Genomic DNA, 25,487 nt, shown 5'->3' with positions numbered 1-25,487 from the left:
AGGTTTTGCCCTTGCGTGCGGTGGCGGTGTTTGGGGTTTCTGGAGAGGGTAAAGGCAGGACGTTTGCTTGCAAACGGTTGTACCCATAGGTATATGGGGATACGGGTACCTTTCGGTCAACAAGGTTGACCAGGAAGGAGTTCATGTGTAGGTCACTGTGGACAGGGGTACTGCCTCCGAGTCTGGGGTTTGCGACTGAGGCCGAAGTTAAAAAACAGTTATTGTCCCAGTGGCCAGTTGAAGTTGTGGTCTTTAGACCACCAGATGGTTTAAAGTTGTGAAATACGTTGTTTATAGAAAATGGTTATTTATGTTAATATTAGTTTTGTTAAATAAAATCGGCCGTAAGGCCAACTTTACTCCACACCGGGTGTCAGTCATTATTTTGGTAAAGGGGGTAAAGTGGGTAGCAGGTAAAAGGTGGGTGGTCAGAATCCTAAGTCGGCCCTTAACATGTCAAGAGAGTCCCAGAGCCGGGAGTGCAGCGGTAGGAGGAGGGACGGCATGACAGGGGGGGACCGCAGGACAGACAGTGGATGTGGCCGTTTTAAGATAGGAGGGTCCGTTTTGGGGAATCAGTGCAGCGCTGCTTTAAGAGAGTGGAGCAGGCTGGGGGAGGTAGGAGGGGCTGGCTGGCTCTGTACTGCAGGGAGGAAGTGACGTAGCGTCACTCCTCCATCTTAGCTCATCGGAACAACGTCCCACCCACCCTCCCATGTGATAGGCGGGTAGTAAGGGAAAGGCGGTGTTTGGGGTTTCTGGAGAGGGTAAAGGCAGGACGTTTGCTTGCAAACGGTTGTACCCATAGGTATATGGGGATACGGGTACCTTTCGGTCAACAAGGTTGACCAGGAAGGAGTTCATGTGTAGGTCACTGTGGACAGGGGTACTGCCTCCGAGTCTGGGGTTTGCGACTGAGGCCGAAGTTAAAAACAGTTATTGTCCCAGTGGCCAGTTGAAGTTGTGGTCTTTAGACCACCAGATGGTTTAAAGTTGTGAAATACGTTGTTTATAGAAAATGGTTATTTATGTTAATATTAGTTTTGTTAAATAAAATCGGCCGTAAGGCCAACTTTACTCCACACCGGTGTCAGTCATTATTTTGGTAAAGGGGGTAAAGTGGGTAGCAGGTAAAAGGTGGGTGGTCAGAATCCTAAGTCGGCCCTTAACATGTCATGGTAGTTGTAAATAAGTGTAGATGTATGCATTTTAAGGCAGTAATGATATTGCTAAATAACTACAAAGTGTAGTATAGTGTGCAAAAATAATATGAATATATGTAGTATGCTGGATCAAGTACTCACATGGGCTCACATCAACATTTGTTATATTCTAAGATGGTACAGAGCGTAAGTGCCAGTAAACATACATTTAAAAGCCAAATCACCCCACCAGCAGAATACGTATGCTGCCAGGGAGATCCAAATGGAAAGAGGCCAAATACTAGACATGTGCACTGCTAAAAAAATGTGTTGGTTTTAGTTTCCTTCGTGTTTTGTGTTTTTTTTTGAAAAAACGAAATTTCGAAATTCGATAATTCAGAAATTAAATGTTATGTTAGAATTTCTCCGGGTACCAGATGGTATTTGTGTAGGGGGGTTTCTATACAATGACCAGCATGACCAAGTATGTCTGTAATTCTCGTGCATGTCCTTAGCTTGGTGAATAAGGCGCTCCATTTCCTCCACCCTGTCAACACGTGCATGCCAGTCATCAATTGTTGGAATAGTTTTGGACTTCCAGAAAACAGGGATGCATTGGGTAGCTGCATTGACAAGGTGGAGTGTTAGGGATCTCCGGTATTGCGATCTTGGAATGGGAGTGTGATGTAGCAGGAATTGCACTGGGGTAAAACTTATTGGTATTGTTGTTATTCGTACAATACGATCATGTACCTCTTTCCAGAACCGGACTAATAGCGGGCAGTCCCACCAGATATGTAAAAGTGAGCCATCTGTTCCATCACACCTCCAGCAAGACGGGGAAACCGCTGGAAAAATTTTATGGAGTTTTTCCGGTGTTCGGTACCACCTAGTACAGAGCTTATATCGATTTTCTTGTGCTGAAACATTAATGGATCCTCTGTGTGTGTGATCCCATATAATGTCCCAGTCCTCGTCAGATAAGGACATGGAAAGGTCCCTGTCCCAAGCTGAACGAGTGTTTGAAGAAGGAGTTGGGTCTGGCATCAGTAGTGAGTGTAGAGTAGAGATCAGATGGTGTTTAGGTTCTCCCGCTATACACCCAACGACCTAATAGTTAGGTACTTTCTCATTCCGTTTTCCTTCTCATCTGGCCTCATCCCCCCCCCCCCCACACACAAGTCCACACACTCCCTTTGAACATAGAGTCTGACTTGACTTTTCTCAAAGGATGGAAAGGGGAAAAGAGATGAGATACATTTCTGATATGCCAAACCCCTGCTATTACTCTTACTGTCCTTTTCAAACACTGGAAGTTACGCCTATTTTGCTCCGACCTCCCCCTCTCGGCACTGCCCACAGACTATCCCCGTTAAGGGGTGGGTAGGGCGGAGGGGGGCCGCTGTCACAAAGATATTGCGTAGAGCTATATTGCTTAATTTTTCTTCTGTTAACATGGAATTTAGTGTTTGCACTTTGATATTTGTTCTCAGGATTTGACCCATTTATGAACAACAATGTCGTTATCTTGTCTTATATAACATATTATTATTTATGATCAATTGTTACCATAAGACCCTGTGAAGACTTTATGTGAAATTGAATGACATATACATGTCTTGGATAATACTGTAATGTTTGAAAAACTTTCAATAAAATGTTTATTAAAAAAAAAAAAAAAAATTAAAAAATCTGAAAATCCAAGATTCCAAGATCCCAAAATAAGAAAGAAAATCTGGAGATTTGAAAGAACGAAAATCCGAAAATCTCCAAATAATAACAAACTAATAATAACTAACTATTAAATTATTGGTATTGGAATTTCCTTTAAAATTTGGCAGTTAGTGAACGTAACAAATCCGAATTTATCTGAAGTTCCGAATTATCTGAAATAACGAATGCTACATCTAAACAAATGGAACGGGATGAATTAATAAATAATAATAATAATAAAATGTTTTTATTATTATTATTATTGTTATTTATTATTATTAATTAGTCACATTCTATGCATTTGGATACAGCATGCGTTATTTCGGATAATTCAGAACTTCAGATACATTTGTATTCGTTACGTTCACTAACAGCCAAATAATTTCAGATTTTCAAATTTTCAGTTTTTTAAATTTTCAGATTTTCTTTTTTTTTGAATTTTCGGATTTTAATTCTTATTTTTGGAATGTGATATGATAAGTATTTGGTGTGGCAGCAAGAGAGGCACAGAACAGCCACCACAGCAGTTCATATATCATATAACGGCTCGTGGTTATGCTATATTGGTTCTTGTATTTGGCCTCTTTCTACCTGGATCTCTCTGGCAGCATGCAAATTCTCCTGGTGGGGTGATGGATGACACATTTGGCTTTTAAATTTATGTTGACTGGTGTACTTACACTCTGTACAATCTTAGGACATAACAAATACCCTGCTTCCTTCTATCAACCGCCCGAAGTAGGAATTATTATTTCTAAACACGTTGGGGTTTTACGATTTGCAGCAGTTTTCGTCCAGCTGTAATATGTTTATACCATCATGCTAACATACACATCTTTGTTATGTACCCACGGTTCTTTCCAGGGCTTTTTTTCTCAGAGAATTGGCGCAGGAACTCCCTCCTTCTGAGTCACCTCTTGTGTCCACCCCCTACCCACCTCCAAGCACCATTCATTGGTTTCACCCCCCTGCCCACCTCTGAGCACCATTTCTTGGTTCCACCCCCTACCCACCTCCGAGCACCATTCTTTGGTTCCACCCCCTCCCCACCTCCGAGCACCATTCCTTGGTTCCAATCCCTACCCACCTCTGAGCACTATTCCTTGGTTCCACCCCCTACCCACCTCCAAGCACCATTCCTTTTCTCAACCCTCTACCCACCTCCGAGCACCATTCCTTGGTTCCACTTCCTACCTACCTCCGAGCACTATTGCTTGGTTCCACCCCCTACCCACCTCCAAGCACCATTCATTGGTTTCACCCCCTACCCACCTCTGAGCACCATTTCTTGGTTCCACCCCCTACCCACCTCTGAGCACCATTCCTTGTACCAGCCCCTACCCACCTCCGAGCACCATTCCTTTTCTCCACCCCCTACCCACCTCCGAGCACCATTCCTTTTCTCCACTCCCTTCTCACCTCAGAGCACCATTCCTTTTCTCCACCCCCTAACCACCTCCGAGCACTATTCATTGGTTCCACCCACTACCCACCTCTGAGCACCATTCCTTTTCTCCACCCCCTACCCACCTCCGAGCCCCATTCCTTTTCTCCACCCCCTAACCACCTACAAGCACCATTTCTTGGTTCCACCCCCTACCCACCTCCGAGCACCATTACATACATTCAGAGCTGGAGGTGCCGAGACTGCGTTCTCCCGCGTTCCTGCTAAAAAAAAAACCCTGGTTCTTTACAATTGCACAACAATCTTTTCTTGTTGTATGTCAGGTTTCAAAACGTAAAAAGTTTGTTATATTTTCTACATATATTTTTGTCTGTACACGACTTTACCTTTTCACTTTGGGCCGATATAATCCCATTTTATTGGGGGATTCTTCTTGCGTATTCATATGTGTTCTGGGCCTGCTCTGAAGTCTTTGACCAATTAGATATGTCTAATATTTTATCTAATATTTCTCTCTCTACCCTGGGGGTAGAGCTCTGTAAACACCCACAAATATGTATTATACTGATAATGATAAAGATTACTAACAACAGCTTTTTTATTCTTCCTTCAGTCTCACTGATTGTGACCCAGGAATATGCTGAAATGATGGGACAGCTGGAGCTGGAACAAGACTTAAGGCTTGAGGCCGAAATCATGGCACACCAGGTATGACTGCATGAAACACAAATAGGGTTCTTTCTAATTGAGACTAGCCATAGATGTGAGATGGCAGGCAACCACTGAAAGACTTGTTTGTAAAGACCAATACTTGTCGCAACTGAGTGTGATTGCTTATGCCCTAAGAAGACACTCTTGATGCCATCTCAGAAAAATCATATAGATCAGGCAGGAGAACCATTGTTGATGGTTATTCTTCAAGATTAGTCCGCTAGTGAGTATCTGTAGAGGTTAAAGTGTGTCCATAGACATACAGTAAAACCTAATTAACGTATGGTCATGGTGTTTTGCCCTGGTTCTTTGCTCAAACTAGTGCCGCGGCAGCCAGGCACACAGTAATGCTTTGTACACACGATCGGTTTTCCCGGCAGGAAAACTGCCATGAGAGCTTTTGGCTGGGAGTTCCCGACAGGATTACTCTCAAGCCTGCCTTGCATACACACGTTCAGGCCAAATACCGCCCATCCAAAGCGCGGTGACGTACACCACGTACGACGGGACTATAAAGGGGAAGTTCCATTCAAACGGCGCCACCCTTTGGGCTACTTTTGCTGATCCTCGGGTTAGTAAAAGTTTGGTGAGAGACGATTTGTGCTTTTCAACCTTGTGCTTTTCAGTCCGTTACAGTGTGACGAATGTGCTATCTCCATTCCAAACGCTAGTTTTACCAGAACGAGCGCTCCCGTCTCATACATGATTCTGAGCATGTGCGTTCTTTTTCCCCTTTGGAAAAGCATACACACGACCGGTTTTCTCGATGGGATAAAGTCTGCGGGAAAAAATAAAACCTGTTCTTTATTTTTTCCCCGCAGTTTTTCTGACGAGAAAACTGCAATTGAGCATACACACAGCCGGGATTCCCGGCTAAAAGCTCTAATGGCAGTTTTCCTGTTGGGAAAACCGGTCGTGTGTCTACGAGGCATTAGAAAGTACTTTTGCCTGTTTGCAAGCTCCATAGGAGACAAGAAGTGGTGGGCACAGACGAAATGGATAGGGGGCAAGAAAGCTAGACCTGTAGGGGGTCTGTACACATAGTCTTTTATTCATGTCAGAACTGTTTTTCCATCTAAACAAGTCAACAGGGCTTCCAGGAAGGATGGTGTGTCCTTTCCCTACTAGTCTGAAACCTCTCCCTACTGCTATTCACTGTCCCTGACAGACGGGATGACTTGTCTCTACACTACCCATATGCAAAATATGTGCCAAGCCCAGGAGTCAGGGTCCTAAATAGACTCTGCCTGACCCAAGATGGCCACCAGAGTCACATAGGGCATCAGCAACCAACTGGATACCCATATGCAAAATATGTGCCAAGCCCAGGAATCAGGGCCCTAAATAGACTCTGCCTGACCCAAGATGGCCACCAGAGTCACATAGGGCATCAGCAACCAACTGGATAGCTTCCCTAGCGACCCAGGAAACCATAGAACAACCATGTTCCTCTTAACTTCCTCTCCATCCACTGTGGTTGAGCGCCACCTGCAGTGGAGAAAGTAGACTGCACCTGCCAACAGACGTGCAAACGTTGAAGCACCACAACTGAACATCCAGGTGTCAAGTGGCTTCGTTGTGATACCAAGGCTAATCAGGTGAGGTTAGGAACGAGATTGCATGAGATAGAGGGCCAAGGTGGGCAGGAAGTACAAAACTAGGGATGGGCTATCTGTTCGAGTCGAACATGAGGAAAAAAAGTCATTTAAAACTGATCCTGGCTATAATGAATCTTAAAACTTTTTTTTTGGCATTGATACATGTCCCCTGGGACAGGACCCGGGTCCCAAAACACTTTTTACGACAATAACTTGCATATAAGCCTTTAAAATTTGAAATTTTGTCGGGACCCGGCAATTTATTATAGCTGCGAGTAGTTTTAAATTACCGTATATACTCGAGTATAAGTCGATCCGAATATAAGCCGAGGCACCTAATTTTGCCACAAAAAAATGGGAAAATATATTGACTCGAGTATAAGCCTAGGGTGGGAAAATGCAGCAGCTACTGGGTAAACAATGCCCATCTGCAGCCTCACTGTGCCCATTTGCAGTCTGGTTGTGCCCAGTTGCAGTCTCACTGTGCCCATATGCAGTCTCTCACTGTGCCCATATGCAGTCTCTCACTGTGCCCATGGTTGCAGTCTCCCTGTGCCCATGGTTGCTGTCTCACTGTGCCCATGGTTGCAGTCTCACACTGTGCCCATGGTTGCAGTCTCTCACTGTGCCCATGGTTGCAGTCTATCACTGTGCCCATGGTTGTAGTCTCTCACTGTGCCCATGGTTGCAGTCTCTCACTGTGCCCATATGCTGTTGTACCTTTTCATTAGTAAAACAGCGTGTGTCTGCCGCTGTGTAATCCAGCCAAAACATATGCACCTCTACCTTTTCAATAGTAAAACAGCGTGTGTCTCCCGCTGTGTAATCCAGATTCCAGTCTCTTCGTCCGTCCTTTGTAAGAAAGCCCCGCCTCCTCGTCTGTGATATGCGGAACACTGATACAGTTTGCCAGCATCGTATCAGTGTTCCTATATCACGGACGGACAGGGAGGAGGCAGGGCTTTCTTACAAAGGATGGCCCAAAAGAGTCTAGATTACACAGCGGGAGACACACGCTGTTTTACTAATGAAAAGGTACTTTTAAACACATGTTTTACTGCTGACTCGAGTATAAGCCGTTTTTCAGCCTAAAAAATGGGCTGAAAAACTCGGCTTATACTCGCGTATATACGGGTACTTTTTTTCCTTTAGAAATTACATTTTGTGCAGGGACTGTTATAAACATGGAAAACCTGCGCTAATTTACAGGCATACTATAGACACCCCCCAGGTACGAAATTTAAAGGAATTTTTCACTTTTGTTGTTTCACTTTAAGCATTATTAAAATCACTGCTCCCGAAAAAAATGCTGTTTTTAGAACTTTTTTTGGCATTGATACATGTCCCCTGGGGCAGGACCCAGGTCCCCAAACACTTTTTATGACAATAACTTGCATATTAGCCTTTAATATTAGCACTTTTGATTTTTCATGTTTGTGTCCCATAGACTTTAACGGTGTTCGAACAAATTTTTTGCTGCAAGCGGAACCTTTTCGGCTCATCCCTATACATACAAAACTAGCCTTTTAAGTTTAAGTCTATCAAAGCTTTAAAGATCAAATAAAAATGGTAAACGAGTGTAAAAGGAAAGAAGTGGTACTTTATTCTGTACAGAATTTCATGTGAATACACAGCTGGGAGATTGGGGGAGAAGCAATTATAGCTGGGCACTCTTTACAACTTTATAGGAGGACACAGGTACAGTTGTCCTCTTCTCATTTCTTGTAGTTATAATGATCCCCTGTATTAAAAAATATACCATTAAAGAGTGTTTGTCAATGCCTGCTGAGCTCCACATGTTGGTTGACAGAGAAGTTGAACTGTAAGGCCCCGTACACACGACCGAACATGTCTGCTGAAACTGGTCCGCGGACCAGTTTCAGTAGTCATGTTTGGTCGTCTGTACGGCCGAGAGGACAGGTTTCCAGCGGACATTTGTCCAGCCAACCGTTTTCCGGCGGACAAATGTTTCTTAGCATGCTAAGAAATGTCCGTCCGTCTGCCTAAGGCCTCGTACACACGACCGAGCATGTCTGCTGAAACTGGTCCGCGGACCAGTTTCAGCAGACATGTTCGGTCATGTGTACGGCCGACCGGACAATTTTCCGGCGGATCGGACAGGTTTCCAGCGGACAAATGTTTCTTAGCATGCTAAGAAACATGTCCGCTGGAAGCCTGTCCGTCGGACATGTTCGGTCGTCTGTACGACTTACCGGACATGTCTGCTCGGCTGAAAGCCCTCGCATGCGTCGAAGTGATTCGACGCATGCGTGGAAGCATTGACCTTCCAGGGTCGCGCACGTCGCCGCGTCATCGTCGCGGCGACAGCACCGCGTATCCTGTCCGCGCGGATTTCGGTTTGATGGTGTGTACAACCATCAGACCGAAATCTCTGAGCGGACATGTCCGATGAAAACGGTCCGCGGACCGTTTTCATCGGACATGTCCCCTCGTGTGTACGAGGCCTAATAGTGATGAGGACATCTGTCCAGAAGAAAGCAGATATTTATAGACAGGGCCATTTTAATAGCATCATGGGCCCCTGAGCAAAGTAATGTACTGGGGCCTCTACCAGCCTGCCCCACTGTACACACCTAGAATTAAAGTATAAATAGTTGATAGAATTAAATTTAATAAAATTCAATCAAATTGAATTAAAACAATAAGAAAACATGCCATAAAACAAAGACTAATCTACACAAATAACACAGTTTGGGGGGAGGCAAAAAGGGCATTGTACAGGAGGAGTCAGGAGGGCACAATACTGGGATCAGGAGGGTACAGTTTAGGTTCCAGAATGCTGCCCGTGACATGGCCATCCTGGGGCCGCTTAGTAAAAATCATGACTGTACTGTCATATCCAGGACAGTTGGCAAGTATGATGTAATTCAAGATTATCATGGGGCCCCCATGCACCCTATGGGGCCCATGGGCACTGCTTAAGGGCGCCCATGCATTAAGACAGCCCTGTATATAGAATATCTCTGTGATATGCATTATTGTCAAAGACCTTTGCAAAGGGCCAGAATACTACGGTAAAGCCAAGCGTATTAAGTGTATCTCCCAGTAAGTGCCTTTCCCCGGTGAAGCATCATTGAACTTCTCTTTGTTTTTGTCTTTAGATCCTGAAGGAGAAGCGGGCAATCTCCAGGCAGAGCATGATACTGATGCAGAACCTGGAACCTAGCGAGATGCTTATAAATGCTCTGGAGGACGTCCGTACACTGACCACAAATCTGGAAGAAACCAAAGCAGAGTTACAGACACAGGTGAGCCATGGCAAGTGCATGCCCCGGGATTGTGGCTGTTCACTGTTACCCATATGGTAAATACAGTCTCTGAGTATACATCTAACCACTTGACCTCCGCAAGGTTTTACCGCCTTCATGACCCGGCCATTTTTTTTTGCTATTTATCACTGTGCTAGCTTAAAGGGGTTGTAAACCTTCCGTTTTTTTTTTCACCTTAATGCATCCTATGCACATACCTCCCAACCGTCCCGGATTCTGCGGGAATTTCCCACGATTTGAATTATGTCCCGCAGTCCCGCGATCATAGCAAAATTCCCGCAGCCCAGAGCCAGAACAAGTGAGTGACGTCTGGTCACCAGATATCCTAAGTTATCCCGCGAGGTGCAGCAGTGTTCCGCATTTGGGCTGCGGTTCCCTGACACACACCAGAGTTTCAGCCACCCTAACTGATCACTGGTTGCTAGGGTCGCCCCGCTTGGCGTCTAACAACCAGTGACGTCACACCACACATGACTCACACACAGAGACTTCCAGAGCGAGGCCGTGTCAGTGTTACCCTGGCTCCACCCACCTTTTCCACTTCTCCGTCTCCAGCGGTCCGCCACCCGGCGGCCTAATGCAGCTACAGACAAGGACCTTTCTCGCTTTGAACAGGGAATGATCGTGGAGCCATGGGGATGATGACAGCGGCATCTGCACTCTAACCACGGTACACTGCAGCATGGACTGGACAGACTCAGCAGCAGGTCATTGTCACCCCCCCCTCCCCTCTCAACAACTTTAATGCTAACGGAGGTTTAACCGGAGCGGTGTGTGGTGTGTAGATGATGAAGGGAGCACATGTGAGTGGCACCCCCCGCTCAACAACTTCTATTTGGCTTAACCCCCCCCCCCCCCCCCGCTCAACAACTTCAATTCACACATCACATTTGTTGCTGGAACAGATTAGAGCAGTGGTTCTCAACCTGGGGGTCGAATGATGATGTGCCAAAGGTCACCGAATCCTGGGCTGTTCCTGAGGCCTGAACCGCTCTCCCAACCTTTTTGCAGCCGCCCAGCAGGGCTGTCCTTGGAGCCTGTAGCTGCCCAGCTGGGCTGTTCCTAGAGCCCGCGGCTGCCCACTCAGCCTCTTCACAGCCCCCCACCCCCCACCAAGGAGTAAGAGACGTAATAAGAATAGATAATACGTGGAAGGGAGAGGAACAAAGAAAAAAGAGAAAGAAAGAATAAGAGAAAGAACAAGAAAGACGGCTAGAGAGAATAATGGGGGGAAAAAAACAAGAAGGATAGAGAGGGATAAAAGAGAAAGAAAGGAGAACAAAGAGAAAGAGTGGTACATCCTAAAATGTATCATAAGGGGTTTTAATACTGTACGAGGTAACAGGGGACTCAGGGGACTCTGTCCAGAATATAGCCCAAGGATGGTAGCGTAGCCAGGCTTATGACCTGGCAACTTGGTGTAGTAGCACACCTGTGGGGAACCTCATAGCTCACAGGAGAGGTTCCCCACAGGCGTGCTACTACGCTAAGTTGCCAGGTCATAAACCTGGCTACGCTACCATCCTTGGGCTATATTCTGGACAGATAATCCCTGCCCAGCCCATACATCAGGTTTATATCGGTGTGCGTTTTTTGGTGTTTAGAATCCAATATACCTGGAGGGAACCCTCTTTTTCTGCTTACCGGCAGAGGCCCAGAGGCGATTCAGTTTGCATGGGTTGCGCTATACAAGTTTCTCACTCACTATGCTTCCTCTAATACTTTGCTGTCCCTTATTATGATTTCTACAAACCTAACTGGCTATCTGTTTTAGATATATTGCCAGTGTGTTGGTATCCAGGCTTGTGTTACATTACTCAATACGACCTGTTTACTATCATGCTCCTGAAAAAGCATCACTATACGCGAAACCTGTAGAGCAGAGCAAGAAAACCTTTCTGCATACTGGACCCATGATTAAGGCTATTCACTTCATATGCATACCGTTCAACCATTACTGTTTGTTGGATATGTATCTCTTGTCATTTGAGTTCTCCAATGTTACTATAGTTTTTGGAAGTGATATTAGAGCATTATTCTGGGCCATATATTGATGATTACTACACTGATATTTATGAATGTATTTTTATAGATTTCTATAATAAAACCTTTCGGTTTTTACATGAACCACTGGATTAGAGAGGTTTTCTGTATTGAATTATTGCTCTTTGTCTGCAGGTGAAGAGTCTGGAACTGCAGCTGGCAGAAAGACCTTTACAGGAAGAATTGATGGTGATCAAAGAAGAACTGAACACAGCTAATCTACAGAAAAATCAATTAGAGGAACAGCTGAAGGTAGAACAAGAGAACAGCGTGGATTTACAAGAAAAGGGTACGTCATCCTTAGCTGTAGAAGTCTAGGAGAAAGGCTGGGGGTCTGGCCTGCAAAGCACACCCCAGCTGACATTCCAACAAGGCCAAACCATGCCATGATTTCTATGTACTGGCTTCCGCCAGTTGGTGCCTCCCAGTGCAGAAAATTTAGTGGTCAGAGAAAAATTTGCGGTATTACAGCAACAAGGTTAATGAATGGTAAACGTTCCTTCAGGCAATATATATTCTGCAATTCAGAGTGTCCTTACTAGATTTTCCACTTTATCAAATTATTCACGGTGGAACCTACTCTTGGGTCAAAAGGTAGGATGTGGCCTAGACAGCAGCACCACTAGCACGATCACTGAAGTATTGGGGCATTAATGGACTATCCCTGTGTGTGAAAGTTGTAGGCAGGTGCAGTCTAATTTCTCCACTGCAGGTGGTGCTCTTCCACAGCGGGACTGGAGTTGGAGAGGAAGTGAGGGTTCCTCTATGGTTTCCTGAGTCACTGGATAAGCTATCCCATGGGATGCTGCTGCCCAACATGACTCTAGTGGCCATCTTGGGTCATGCAGAGCCTTTTTAAGTCCCTGATTCCCAAGTTTGGCTTGCAATTTGCGAGTTGGTAGAGTAGGGACAGATTCCCCACCTGATTATAGAGGAAGAACCACCATAAAGAATAAGAAATTCTCAGTTTGACGTTTCCAACATCCCTAAATTTATGAAAAAAAGTGTAATTTTCACGCCATAAATAAATACGAAAAATAGTGCATTTAATGCTAAGCTGCTCCCCTGTGAAATGGAGTGTATACCTCCTATTTGATGAATGTTGGGGTGATAAGGGGCGCTGTTTATGAGATGTTAAAAAATAAATATAAATAAAAAATCTGGTGGCTAATACTAGTGGTGGGTTTAACATAAACTTGTTTTGATCTTAGACATATAATCCAAACAAATGGTAAATTATATACTGGCAGTGAGACAAGTAAAAACGTGAATAAATAACCAAATAAATTACTGTTGTTATGAGTGTCAAGTAGGCAATAACAAATGACTATAGGGTTAAATGTGTCACAAGTGAACAAACACTAACAAACATAAAAAAGGAAAGAGAAAGTCCAAAATAAATGGTGAATTTCTAGCCAGTAGTGTAACAACATACATTAGTTGATTGACTGCCACTACTAATTATTTAAGTGCCACTGAGTAGATTTAGATATACTTGAAAAAAATCTTCTTAATCAATTAGTGCCTTTGAGTGCTCCTTCACCAAAATAAACAATCAACACCCAACGTGCTCAGATAATGGTAATACGCTTACCAGAACCTTTGGACCTCTTTAATGAAAAATATGGTCAAAATCACTTATGCAGGATAATGCCTGCATGCATATCATACGTCACAGATGATAGATAAACACCTTGTCCTCCAGTTTTCAAAGATGAGACATAGAACAGAAAGAAACTTCCATGGTGCAACCGGTTTTTAATAAAAAATAGGAATAAAAGAACATGGGCCAAGTGGCCACTTACATTAAAAAGTGCCCATCCCGGCACTGGGGCTACAGGCCTGTCAGTAAAGCACGGATTGCTACACCTCAGTTTCGGCGTGATCGCGTGCATTCCACCGTCAGCTGCTTGCTCTCCCCAGGGGACCGGATAGTTGGGCATACAACAGCTTGACCAGGCTACGCCGCTGACGTATGTTTCGCGAGATTACGTCTTCAGAGAGACGCCCCCCTGAAGACGTAATCTCACGAAACGTACGTCAGCGGCGTCGCCTGGTCACGCTGTTGTATTCACGTTTTTACTTGTCTCACTGCCAGTATATAATTTACCATTTGTTTGGAATATATGTCTGAGATCAAAACAAGTTTATGTTAAACCCACCACTAGTATTAGTCACCAGATTTTTTATTTATATTTATTTTTTAACATCTCATAAACAGCGCCCCCTATCACCTTAACATCCCTAAATTTATGTTTGTAGAAAAGAAAAAGGTAAAAAGGAACCCCCTGTGGGACTTTATGGGCGAACTATTGTACACAATGTATCGTAAAAACATAGAATTTGTTAGTATTCAAAAATTATAGCGGTGTAACACATCACAATATTGTACAATACAGCATATGAGTAGAAAACCATGCTCAAAGCGAGCTACATGAATTTACATTTGAAAAGGCATTTCTCCTTAGTACGATGCGTTTTGGCAAATTGAACCTGGTAGGGACAGAACCAGTGACAGGGAAGGTTTCTGACGAGAAGGGAAAGCATAGGGCTTGCAACTTCTTTGGACATCTGCCTGCTTGGGCACTAGATGGCCAGGCTGCATTCTACCCCTCTTTACCGGCACCGTCAGTTTGGCTGAATCCCACAGTGTTATTTACAAACTGTCTTTGTGTTACTTCAATACAAGTTCTTTCATCGCACCGAGTCCTGCTGTTTGTGTGAATGTACGCAGGAGCATGGCTTGGAAGCGAGCACGCACTAGTGCCCCATGGGAAACGGCTTCCCATGGGGGCACTGGACAGAAAGGTGGGGCCAGGAGCGCCGGTGGGTGACCCAAGAAGATAAGGTTTGGGGCCTCTCTGATTGGTTACTATGCATGGCTTCACCAGATTCTGTGTGCTCCAGTTTTAGTAGATCTCAGGGGCGGACTGACAACTCATGGGGGCCCCGGGCAATAGAAGATTATGGAGCCCCCGGGCAATAGGAGATTATGGGGCCCCCAGGCAATAGGAGATTATGGTGCCCCCTGGGGCAATAGGAGATTATGGGGCCCCCAGGCAATAGATTATGGGGCCACACAGTAAACACACACATACAGTACACAATATACATACAGAATACACATACACACACACACTGAAAAGGTACTGGAGAGGCGGGGCAGCTATAATCTTGGGATTTTTAGACCAAAAGGATGTCAGTAAGCGATATTTCAGGGACAGATGTAAAAAAACACAAATTTTTACATACTGTCCCTGGTTTTACTGAGGCTGGCATCCCGGATGGGGCCCCCTAGTGGCATGGGGCCCTCGGGCAGTGCCCGAATGGTCAGTCCGCCCCTGGTAGATCTCCCCCAAATTCCACAAATCCATTACTCAAATGTCTTTAAGATTGCCTTATTATTCTTATTGCAAACTCATTTTATCACCTAGGTAGGGCGGTCCTCAAAATGATGTGCTCGTTCTAATTTACAGTTAGAATTTTGGTAGAACATTTGGTCGAACAGAAATAAAAAATCATTGGTCAGAGCACTGGATTTTGCCATAACGGAAGTGACGTTTCATCGCCGCCATCTTGCTACACTCCGCACCCGGCCACAGTAGGAAAACCTGCAGGAAAACTGAAAGGCCCGGATTCACAAAGCACTTACGCCGATGTATAACAAGTTACGCCGACGTAAGTGCAAATGTGCGCCATCGTTTCTGTGCGCCAGACCCACAAACAGAGATGCGCCTAAAACCAGGCTACACCCCGCCGACGTATCTTGCTTACGCCGGCGTAGAGTGGGCGCACATTTAGGCTGGGAGCATGGTGCCGCTCCCATTGATTAGTCATTCAAATATGTAAATGAGGGAAATACAGCGATTCACGAACCTGCATGCGCCCGACGCAGGCTACGAGAGGTGCGCGTAAGTTGTACGTCCGGCGTAAAGTTAAGCCCCATAAAGGAGGTGTAACTCAGCAGCAGACATGCAAAGGTCTGCACCAGGGAACACAAGCCGGCCAAGCGGGCGTATTTTACGTTGGACGTGTGTCTGGCTGGGCGTAGGTTACATTCATGGCGTACGCTTTGCTCCGGCCTATCTTAGGTAGTTGTTGTGAGAATGCGCAAGGGGATGTGTCCGCGTCACGGAGCATGCGCAGTTCGGTAAACGTACTTGTCTGGCACTCGGACCATCATTTGCATGGGGTCACACCTCATTTGCATGCGTTTGCATGGGTCAAGCCCACTTCCACCTACGCCGGCTGCGCCTTTGAAACCTACGCCACGCCGACGCAGCATTGGGAGCACTGGCTTCCTGAATTCCATGCTTGACTCTCTGCGCTGCGTCAGCGTAGCGTATAATATTTGCGCTACGGCGGCGTAATGTGCGCCCGCTCTCTGTGAATCTGGCCCAAAGTGTGTATGGGGCTTGAGATCTGAGTGATCACCTTTGTTTGATCACTCAGTTCTCAGTCTGGAGCCAGCGGGGGACTGATGCTTCATCCACCTAGGTGAGTATATATTTATTTTCACAAATCCCATACTTCACTTTTAAGCTCAAACGATAGCCCCACCACACCCCCTTTAATTATGTAAATATACGCTAAGCAGTGAAGGTACAATGGCAAATCTCTTCAAAGGGAAAACAGACAAAAAACTTTAGTAAAGTGGCGAAGCAGAACTTCTTGTATGTCACAGGAACAGGATGTAAGGGAAAATCTTCCTAATGGGGCCACAGACAGAAATAAAAACCTAAAAGACATGGTGACTATTTCCCACTCTATCTAACGTTAAAGTAATTGTAAACCCTTACATATTCCACAATACGTGACTATACTCAGGCGAGACCCAGAGATGAAAACAAATCCTCTCACATAAGTTGTAAATGTTTATCTGCTGCCTTCTCTTCTCTACAGCCATTCAAAATGCAGAATTTATAAAGATTGTCTGAGAGTTCAGAAAAAGCCGGCGGAGAGTTACACTCTGCTGAGCTCAGTGAGGAAAGCACTGATGATTGAAGGGAAGGGACACATCTCCCTACACACAGCACACTGGAGAGCTGAGGCTCTCAATCAGCTGGAGATCCCTCCCCTGTCACCATTTTTCTCTTGGTGTCAGGAAAACTTGTCAGAATTGATTCATGCTGATAGCAGAGGAACAAAGCAGCAGACAGAAATGACGCTTAGTGCTCTGGATGGAGAAAAGTACACACTATAGAGGGATGTGTTTTGTTCATATTTAATGTCTGAGGTTTACTACCATTTAAAGAAAAAGTCTGGAGTTGGGCGTTGTAACAGGAGTCACTTTTGGGCACAGATTGAGCCAGGAGATGGGGTACACATGTTGGATTGTTTTGGCGTGGACAGTGATTTACAGTATATTCCTTAATGCCTCCAAAGAATATTCTATGACTCATTTCTATGCTTAGCCCTGACTAGTGACATGCTAATTGAGTCAGGGCCTGGAAGACATTCCATTGTCCTTGTGTAAAGGTGTTAATCCAGGTCTGCTCCCAGACCTCTAATTATGTATGCTAAATACTGTTTATGTGTGGAATGTACTTGTCGGAGACAGAGCGTCTGTCTGGGGATGTGGATTGGAAGGAGATCATTGTGTGATGGGGTTTTGTTTGTTATGCTGTTAATGAAGGAATGTTTAGTAATTAGCCTTAGTGTGTGATTAGGGGGGGTGGCGATTTCATTGTCCCTTTGAATACTTCCATGCCTTGTACTGTATATAAGCTGAGAAGAAACCATTAAAGTTGTCTTGATTTTGAAACCAGTAATGGAACAAGTCTCGTTATTCTGGGATGTCTGATGTCTGTTGGACGGTTGGAGTGTCAGATGAGCTGTCGTGGATGGGATGGAAGGTCGTAAACGGTGGTGACCGTTACAGGCGTTAAGCAGTTTCATCTTTATTTTCCATATTTCTACCATCACATACAGGTGTTAGGACTCGTAGCCCTTGGTAGAGTATCTCGTAACTAGTTGTTTGGAAAATGTAATCATTTAATATTTTCTTCTCCTTCCCAGTAAAGACATTGGAAGAGAAACTGAAAGAAATGGAATTACTGGTCAATGCACAGGACAATGTAGAAATGGTAGCAGAACCCCTTCCTCCACCTCCTCCACCTCCACCACCACCACCACCACCTATGTGTCCATCTTCCAAAGCACCCAGTGAGTAAGTATCATTATCTGTTCTGAATTTTAAGCCTGAATCTACAATGTCTTTGAGCTATTCATAAATCTTCTTGACCATAGCTCCCAACTGGGCCGTGGGAAGTCCCCCTCACTAAATGCAGAGGCACAGTTGTCATGGCTGCGAGTGCCACGTGCTCTAGGCATTATCGGATGGCACAGTGATTATATTGTTCTACATGTTTTCCTTGGATTTGCTGCTTGTGATCTTATGTATCATCACTACTGAAAGGATGTATGCTCCAGAAATTGTCCATCTGGAGAAAGCCTGCATCTTGGCATTACCCTATGTCAGCGATGGTGAACCTATGGCACGCGTGCCACAGCTGGCATGCAGAGCCGGTGAGGTGCAGGAATCTATCTGTATGAGTAAGTGGGAGGCCCCACAGCCTCCGCGGCCGAAGGTGAACAGGCCTGAGAGCCCGGGAGGGAGGGAAGAGCTTCACGCCCTCCTTAAAGGCCGAAGAGGCGAGCAGCGGGCGCAGCACCCCCGGGGTTTTCTGGAGCCTGAACACCTCAAACCTCCTCTACAACAGTGAGGCCTGGAGAACAGGCTGACTGGGGGCCTGGAAGACGAGGATCGGTGGGAGGCACAGGCTGCAAGGGAGCCCCTGGATGGAACAGAGCAGAGAGCGCCCCCAAGTCAAGGACTGAGATTGGCATGGAAGGTACCAGGCACAATCATACACAGACTACCTGCAGACAAAGACTGGGGCAGGGGGGCAGAGCAAGGACTGCAGATAGGGACAGAGCTAGGGGTCTCTCTCTCATCTGCCCCTCTTTGTTCCCCCTCACTCTGTGTCCCCCTCTCTCTCAGTCCCCTTCACTCTCTCACACGCCTCTCTCTCTGTCCCCCCTCTCTCTCACATTCTATCTATCCCCTTCTCTCTCTCTCACACCCCTCTCTCTCTCTGCACCCTCTCTCTCAGCCCCCATCTCTCTGTTCCCCCGCTCTCACCCTCTTTCTCAGTCCCCTTCTCTCTGTCTCACCTCCCTCTCTCTGTTCCCCCTCTCTCTCCCCCTATCTCCCAGTCCCCTTCTCTCTCTCTCTCACATGCCTCTCTCTCAGCCCCCTCCCTCTCTCTCAGCATCTCTCTCACACCCCTCTCTCAGCCCCCCTCTATCTCAGCATCTCTCTCACACCCCTCTCTCTCTGTACCCTCTCTCTAAACCCCCCTCTCTCCTACACACTCCCTACTCTCTCCCACACACTCCCTTTTCTCTCGCTCTCACCCCCCTCTCTCTCTTTCACAAGCCCCTCTCTCTCTCTCTTACACCCTCTCTCTTTCAACCCCCCTTTCTCTCTAACATCCTCCCTCCTTTCTCTCTCTCACACACACCCACTCTCTTTCTCTCTCACCCCCTCTCTCTCTCTCAGCCCCCTCTCTCTCTCATTCTCCCTCCCTCTCAGCCCCCTCTCTCTCTCATTCTCTCTCTCAGCCCCCTCTCTCGCTAATTGCATTGTTGGCACCTTGAACTAAAGAAGTTGGTTTTGTGTTGCAGTTTGGGCACTCTGGCTTAAAATGGTTCGCCATCACTGCCCTATGTTCTCCTCTTCTGGGATATCACTAGAAGGAAAGAGTCACAAAGCATATAGAGAGTGTCTATGATCAATGGCCTGTGGCAGTCATCTGTTTAGAACCTGCTTTCAAATGGAACAGGGAAAAGGCCGCATGTGGCCCCCCAAAAATTCAGTTTGGCATACCCGCCTTATAACATAAACCAGTTGGCTGTGGTCCTTATAGCCTGCAGTGATGGCTGATAGTACTGCCCTTGGATGGATTTTTTGTGTCTGGACCCGATCAGTGGGCACAATATTAGATAAAGATCTGTGTAAAATAAAAAGGCAAAGAACTAGAAACAAAAATAAGTTGATAAGATGAAACTGAGATTTGTCAATTTTGCAGCCCTCTGGCACTGGTGAGAGAACGGAGAGGACTTCGGACACCGGCAGCAGCGGTTATGACAGGTAAGCTTTTAGGTGATATCTGAAGGTGGTAAACCAGCACCATGCATGGTGACAGAATATTGGGTTCCCATTGGGAGGATAACGATACTCATTGTGTATATTGTCAAGGTGGCAAAGATGGCAGCCGTGCTGTTAGTTTTCACTTGTTAGTTTTCTATTGGCAGGATTGCCAACACATTGCTGGATTAACTATGTATCTAGGAGAAAACAGAATCCTTACTTTACACCAGGGGTCTCCAAACTTTCTAAACCAAGGGCCAGTTTATTGTCCCTTAATATTTAGGTGGCCCGGACTGTGGTCAGTGTGAAAAGAAAATGTTGTGGCATTAATGGGAGTAAACAATGTCCTATCATTAGTGTCAGTGGGAGTAATAGTACTCCATCATTAGTATCAATGGGAAGATTAGTGCCCTATCATTGGTATCAGTTGGAGTAATAGTACTCCATATATTGGTATCAGTGGGAAGATTAGTGCCCAATCATTGGTATCAGTGAGAGTAAAAGTACCCCATCATTGGTATGAATGGGACTAATAGTACTCAATCATTGGTATCAGTGGAAGGAATAGTGGCCGGTCATACATCCAGTAATCCAGTAACCGGTGGTATATAGTGTAAATATAGCCTAATATAGAGCAGTGGTCTCCAAACTGAGACCCAGGGGCCAGATGCGGCCCTACGCTTGCTTTCATCCGGCCCTTGGGGTACTATTTCATCCACTGATACAAATAATGGGGCAAACCCCCCCCCCCCACTGACAACAATGAAGGGGCACAAATCTCTCCACTGACACCTATGAACGATCACAATTCCTCCCAAAGACACCAACAATGGGACAAAATTCCTCCCAATGACACCAATGATAGGGCATCATTTCTCCTATTGATGGGGCACTATTTCTCCCAACAAAACCAACAATAGGGCCAAATTATACCATTGATGTGACCCAATTTTGTTCCAATGACACCAATGATGTGACCCAATTCCTTCCAATGGCATTTAAGAAGGTGTGCAATCCCTTCCACCAACACCAATGATGAGGCACAAGTCCCCCACTGGCACCAAAGATGGGGGCTAGTTTTTTCCCACAGACACCAGGACCTTTTCTACTTCCAATGGCCACTGTCTGGCCCTCCTAAAGTCTGAATGACAGTAAACTGGCCCTTTGTTATAGAGCCATTTATTACAAACTTCATACAGTTGTCAGACTATTTTTCCATCACCGGTGCAGTGCATGGAAACCATGGCCCGGATTCACAAAGCACTTACGCCGACGTATCTCGAGATACGCCGCGTAAGTGTAACTATGCGCCATCGTATCTGTGCGCCGTGCCCACAATATGAGATACGCCTAAAAATAGGCTTCCTACGACCGACGTAACTTGCCTACGCCGTCGTATCGTGGGCGCATAATATACGCGGTTTGCGTAAGTCGTACATGCGGCGTAAAGTTATTCCCCATATAGGAGGCGCAACTCATGCAAAGGTATGGACCAGGGAACACAAGCCGTCGTATCTTTTGTCGTTTACGTTGTACGTGAATATGACTAGGCGTAGGTTACGTTCACGTCGTAGGCAGTGATCCCACTTCCACCTACGCTGGCTTACGCAGAGGAAACCCAGCGTATCTTAAAGAGCGAGTGCTTTGTGAATCCAGTGCTTGCTTCTGTGCGATGCGCCGGCGTAACGTATATTAGATTAGACAGCATATCAATACAGGTTATGGTTGGAGTACAAATTTCCTCTCTTTTTCAGTTTCCCCCAATGTCAAAGAAAAGGCCATCCAGGAAATGAAGCAAAGAATCGAGCAAGGTGCTGTCCTAAGGCCTACACCGAAAATCGGACAGGTCAGTGCTACTTTTTCTGAATGATCACTTAACATTTAAACTTCACCCCCGGAAGATTTTACCCCCTTCCTGACCAGAGCACTTTTTTACAATTTGGCACTGCGTCGCATTAACTGACAATTGCGCAGTTGTTTGATGTTTTACCCAAATGAAATTTGCGTCCTTTTTTTCTCACAAGTAGAGCTTTCTGTTGGCGGTATTTGATCACCTCTGCGGTTTTTATTTCTCATGCTATAAACAAAAAAAGAGCGACAATTATGAAAAAAAAATAAAATATTGTTTGCTATAATAAATATCCCCAATTTAAAAAAAAAATTCTTCATCAGTTTAGGCCAATATATATTCTTCTACATATTTTTTGGGGGAAAAAATTGCAATATCCGTATATTGATTGGTTTGCGCAAAAGTTATAGCGTCTACAATCTATGGGAAATATTTATGGCATTTTTGTGGCATTTTTTTTTTTTTTTACTAGTAATGGCAGTGATCTGCGATTTTTAGCGGTACTGCGACATTGCGACGGACAGATCGGAGACTTTTGACGCTTTTTTGGGACCGTTGGCATTTATACAGCGATCAGAGCTATAACAATGCACTGATTACTGTGTAAATGTCACTGGCAGGGAAGGGGGTTAACACTAGGGGGCGATCAAAGGGGTTAATTGTGTGTTCTCTCAATGTGTTCTAACTGTGGTGGGGATAGGATTGACTAGGAGAGGAGACATATAGGGCCAGATTCACAACCGAGATACGATGGCATATCTCCAGATACGCCGTCGTATCTATGCGCCTGATTCTTTGAATCAGTTACGCATAGATATCTGTTAGATCCGACAGGTGTGAGTCTCTTACGCCGTCGGATCGTAACTGCATTTTTACGCTGGCCGCTAGGGGCGTGTACGCTGATTTACGCATCAAAATATGTAAATTAGCTAGATACGCAAATTCCCGAACGTACGCCCGGCCGACGCAGTAAAGTTACGCCGTTTACGTTAGGCTTTTCCCGGCGTATAGTTACCCCTGCTATATGGTGGCGTAAGTGCGGTGTAACAATGTTAAGTATGGCCGTCGTTCCCTCGTCGAAATTTGAAAAAGTTACGTCGTTTGCGTAAGTCGTCCGTGAATGGGGCTGGACGTCATTTACGTTCACGTCGAAACCAATGACGTCCTTGCGGCGTACTTTGGAGCAATGCACACTGGGAAATTCCAGGGATGACGCATGCGCCGTTCGGGAAAAACGTCAATCACGTCGGGTCACAGAAGATTTACATAAAACACTCCCCCCTAATCCAAATTTGAATTAGGCGGGCTTACGCCGGCTGATTTACGCTACGCCGCCGCAACAATTTACGGAGCAAGTGCTTTAAGAATACAGCACTTGCCCGTCTAAGTTGCGGAGGCGTAACGTAAATCAGATACGTTACGCCCGCACAAAGTTATGCGATCGTACGAGAATCTGGCCCATAGTTTTTCCTACTTAGTAGGAACAAACAATATGGCTCCTCTTCCCTGACAGCACATAGATTTGTGTGTTTACACACACAAATCCCCATGCTAGCGATCGTGCACGCGATCGAGCGTGCCTTCCCTTACATCACAGTGCACCCTTCTTACCTGGGGTTGCTGCCAGGAAGAATCTGGGGGCGAAGCTGGGAAGCAGAATATGCAGGGACTGGAGGAGGACCAGAGGAGGGCTGGAGTCTGCTGAATGCAGAGACCACGGGAGGCAGAGACGAGGGGATGCTGCGGCTGCACAGAGAGGCACAGGATCTGTAGGAGGATTTCTTTCCTCCTCTTTGCTGCTGACTGCTGAGATGGGGGAGGGGGAGCAGAGATGAGCCTCTCAGGATCTGGGGGTTCTGTCCTTCTCTCTTCTGCTGCCAACCGCTGAGACGGGAAGGGGGGGAGCAGAGATGAGCTTCTCCGTCGCTGTACAGATAAGCGCAGGATCTGGTGGTGGGGTTCTGTCCTCTTCTCTGCTGCTGACTGCTGAGACAAGGTAGGGGGAAAACAAGAGGGTTGCAACAACTGTAGAAGAGGTGTGAGGGCCACATGAAATTGCCTGGAGGGCTGGATTTGACCCTTATATTTGAAACATGTGGTCTAAGGATAAAAAAAAAAAAAATGTGCCCCCAGCTGTCCTCCAGTTGATAAGTTACACATCCTTAAATAAAATAATAATAATAAATGAAAAATAGATTAATAAATAAAATGTTAATTAAATCAATGAATAAAGAGATCTATTAATACTGGGGTAGATTCAGTAAGATTTGCGCAGTTTTTACGTAGGCGCAGGACACTGTTTTTGCCCTGCCCCCCTCGCAAATTATCTGCGCTACCCTCGATTCAGTAGCTCCGTAAATTGCGTGGGCGCTCCCGCAAAATGCCCGGCGTAAGCGCGCGCAATTTAAATGATCCCGTAGGGGGCGGGAATCATTTAAATTAGGAGCGTTCCCGCGCGGAGCGTAGGGCGCATGCTCCGTCGGGAAACTTTCCCGACGTTAATTGCGGCAAATGACGTCGCAAGGAATAAGAAGCCTTATGCCATTCATATCTTAGGCTGCAGTCGGCGTAACGAGCTTTCTGAATACAGAACACTCGTTACGCCGGGGCAAGTAAGCAATTGCGCTGCGTAACTATGGTTACACAGGCGCAATTGCTCTTTGAATCTATCCCAATGTAACAAAATCAATAATTATTAACTGAAGTTTTTGTATTTGTATGCGACTTTCCGGCCATTTACCCAAGATAAACTTTTTATGAGTACCGAAGCCATTTAAATATTTGTATTTTTTAGGGATAATGCCCTCCCCCCAACTCCTAAGTGGAATATCATTAACCTGCAGCTTTCAAACGGAATTTACATTTTTGTGTCTGAATTATAATGATCCATGTTCCTCTTTCTCCAACTCCTAGAGAGAATGTGCTGCGAACAAACGGAAGAGCGTAATTAGTGAATTACAGGGAGTATTGCTGGTGAGTATCGGGAATGGAGTTTTATGAGAATGGGAGGTCAGCTAAAGGTTGACCGGCTTAAGAGCAAACTCAACATTTCCCATTCATTTAATTCTAACATAATCCTAAAAGCAGCCACGTATGATGTTTATGCTCCTAAATCCCCAAACACTATGGGCTAGATTCAGATACCTTTATGCGGGCGTAGCGTGTCTCCTATACGCTACGCCGCCGTAACTTTGAGAGGCAAGTATGGTATTCAGAAAGATTTTGCGGCCGAAGTTACGGCGCCGTAGCTTATTAGGGACGACGTAAGCCCGCCTAATTCAAATGTTGAAGCTGTGGGCGTGTTTTATGTAAATTAAGTGTGACCCCATGTAAATGACGTTTCTAATGAACGGCGCATGCGCCGTCCGTGAACGTATTCCAGTGCCTATGCTCCAAATCGCAAATAGTCAATGCTTTCAACGTGAACGTAACCTAAGCCCAGCCCCATTCACGGACGACTTAAAACGTGAAAAATTTGACGCGGTTCCGACGTCCATACTTAACATTGGCTGCGCCATGTTTTTGGTGGTTTATCTTTACGCCTGAAAACGCCTTACGTAAACGGCATATCTTTACTGCGA

The 25,487-nt window shown here is 45.6% G+C and overlaps 1 protein-coding gene across 1 annotated transcript in view; it reads left to right on the top strand.

Moving 5' to 3' along the window:
- LOC120924553 (shootin-1-like) overlaps nucleotides 1–25,487 on the top strand; it is a 104,862-nt gene that overhangs the window by 66,560 nt on the left and 12,815 nt on the right. The window contains exons 8-14 of the mRNA XM_040335525.1: nucleotides 4,874–4,968; nucleotides 9,692–9,838; nucleotides 12,038–12,191; nucleotides 17,921–18,071; nucleotides 19,996–20,057; nucleotides 21,812–21,903; nucleotides 24,820–24,879. Of these exons, the coding sequence (XP_040191459.1) occupies nucleotides 4,874–4,968; nucleotides 9,692–9,838; nucleotides 12,038–12,191; nucleotides 17,921–18,071; nucleotides 19,996–20,057; nucleotides 21,812–21,903; nucleotides 24,820–24,879 (761 nt within the window). The remainder of the gene's footprint in view (nucleotides 1–4,873; nucleotides 4,969–9,691; nucleotides 9,839–12,037; nucleotides 12,192–17,920; nucleotides 18,072–19,995; nucleotides 20,058–21,811; nucleotides 21,904–24,819; nucleotides 24,880–25,487) is intronic.

Source organism: Rana temporaria, chromosome 1 (assembly GCF_905171775.1).
Source record: "Rana temporaria chromosome 1, aRanTem1.1, whole genome shotgun sequence".
Classification (NCBI taxonomy): Eukaryota; Metazoa; Chordata; class Amphibia; order Anura; family Ranidae; genus Rana; species Rana temporaria.
The sequence above is the reverse complement of the archived record's forward strand: the minus strand, read 5'-3'. Positions and strand labels throughout refer to the sequence as shown.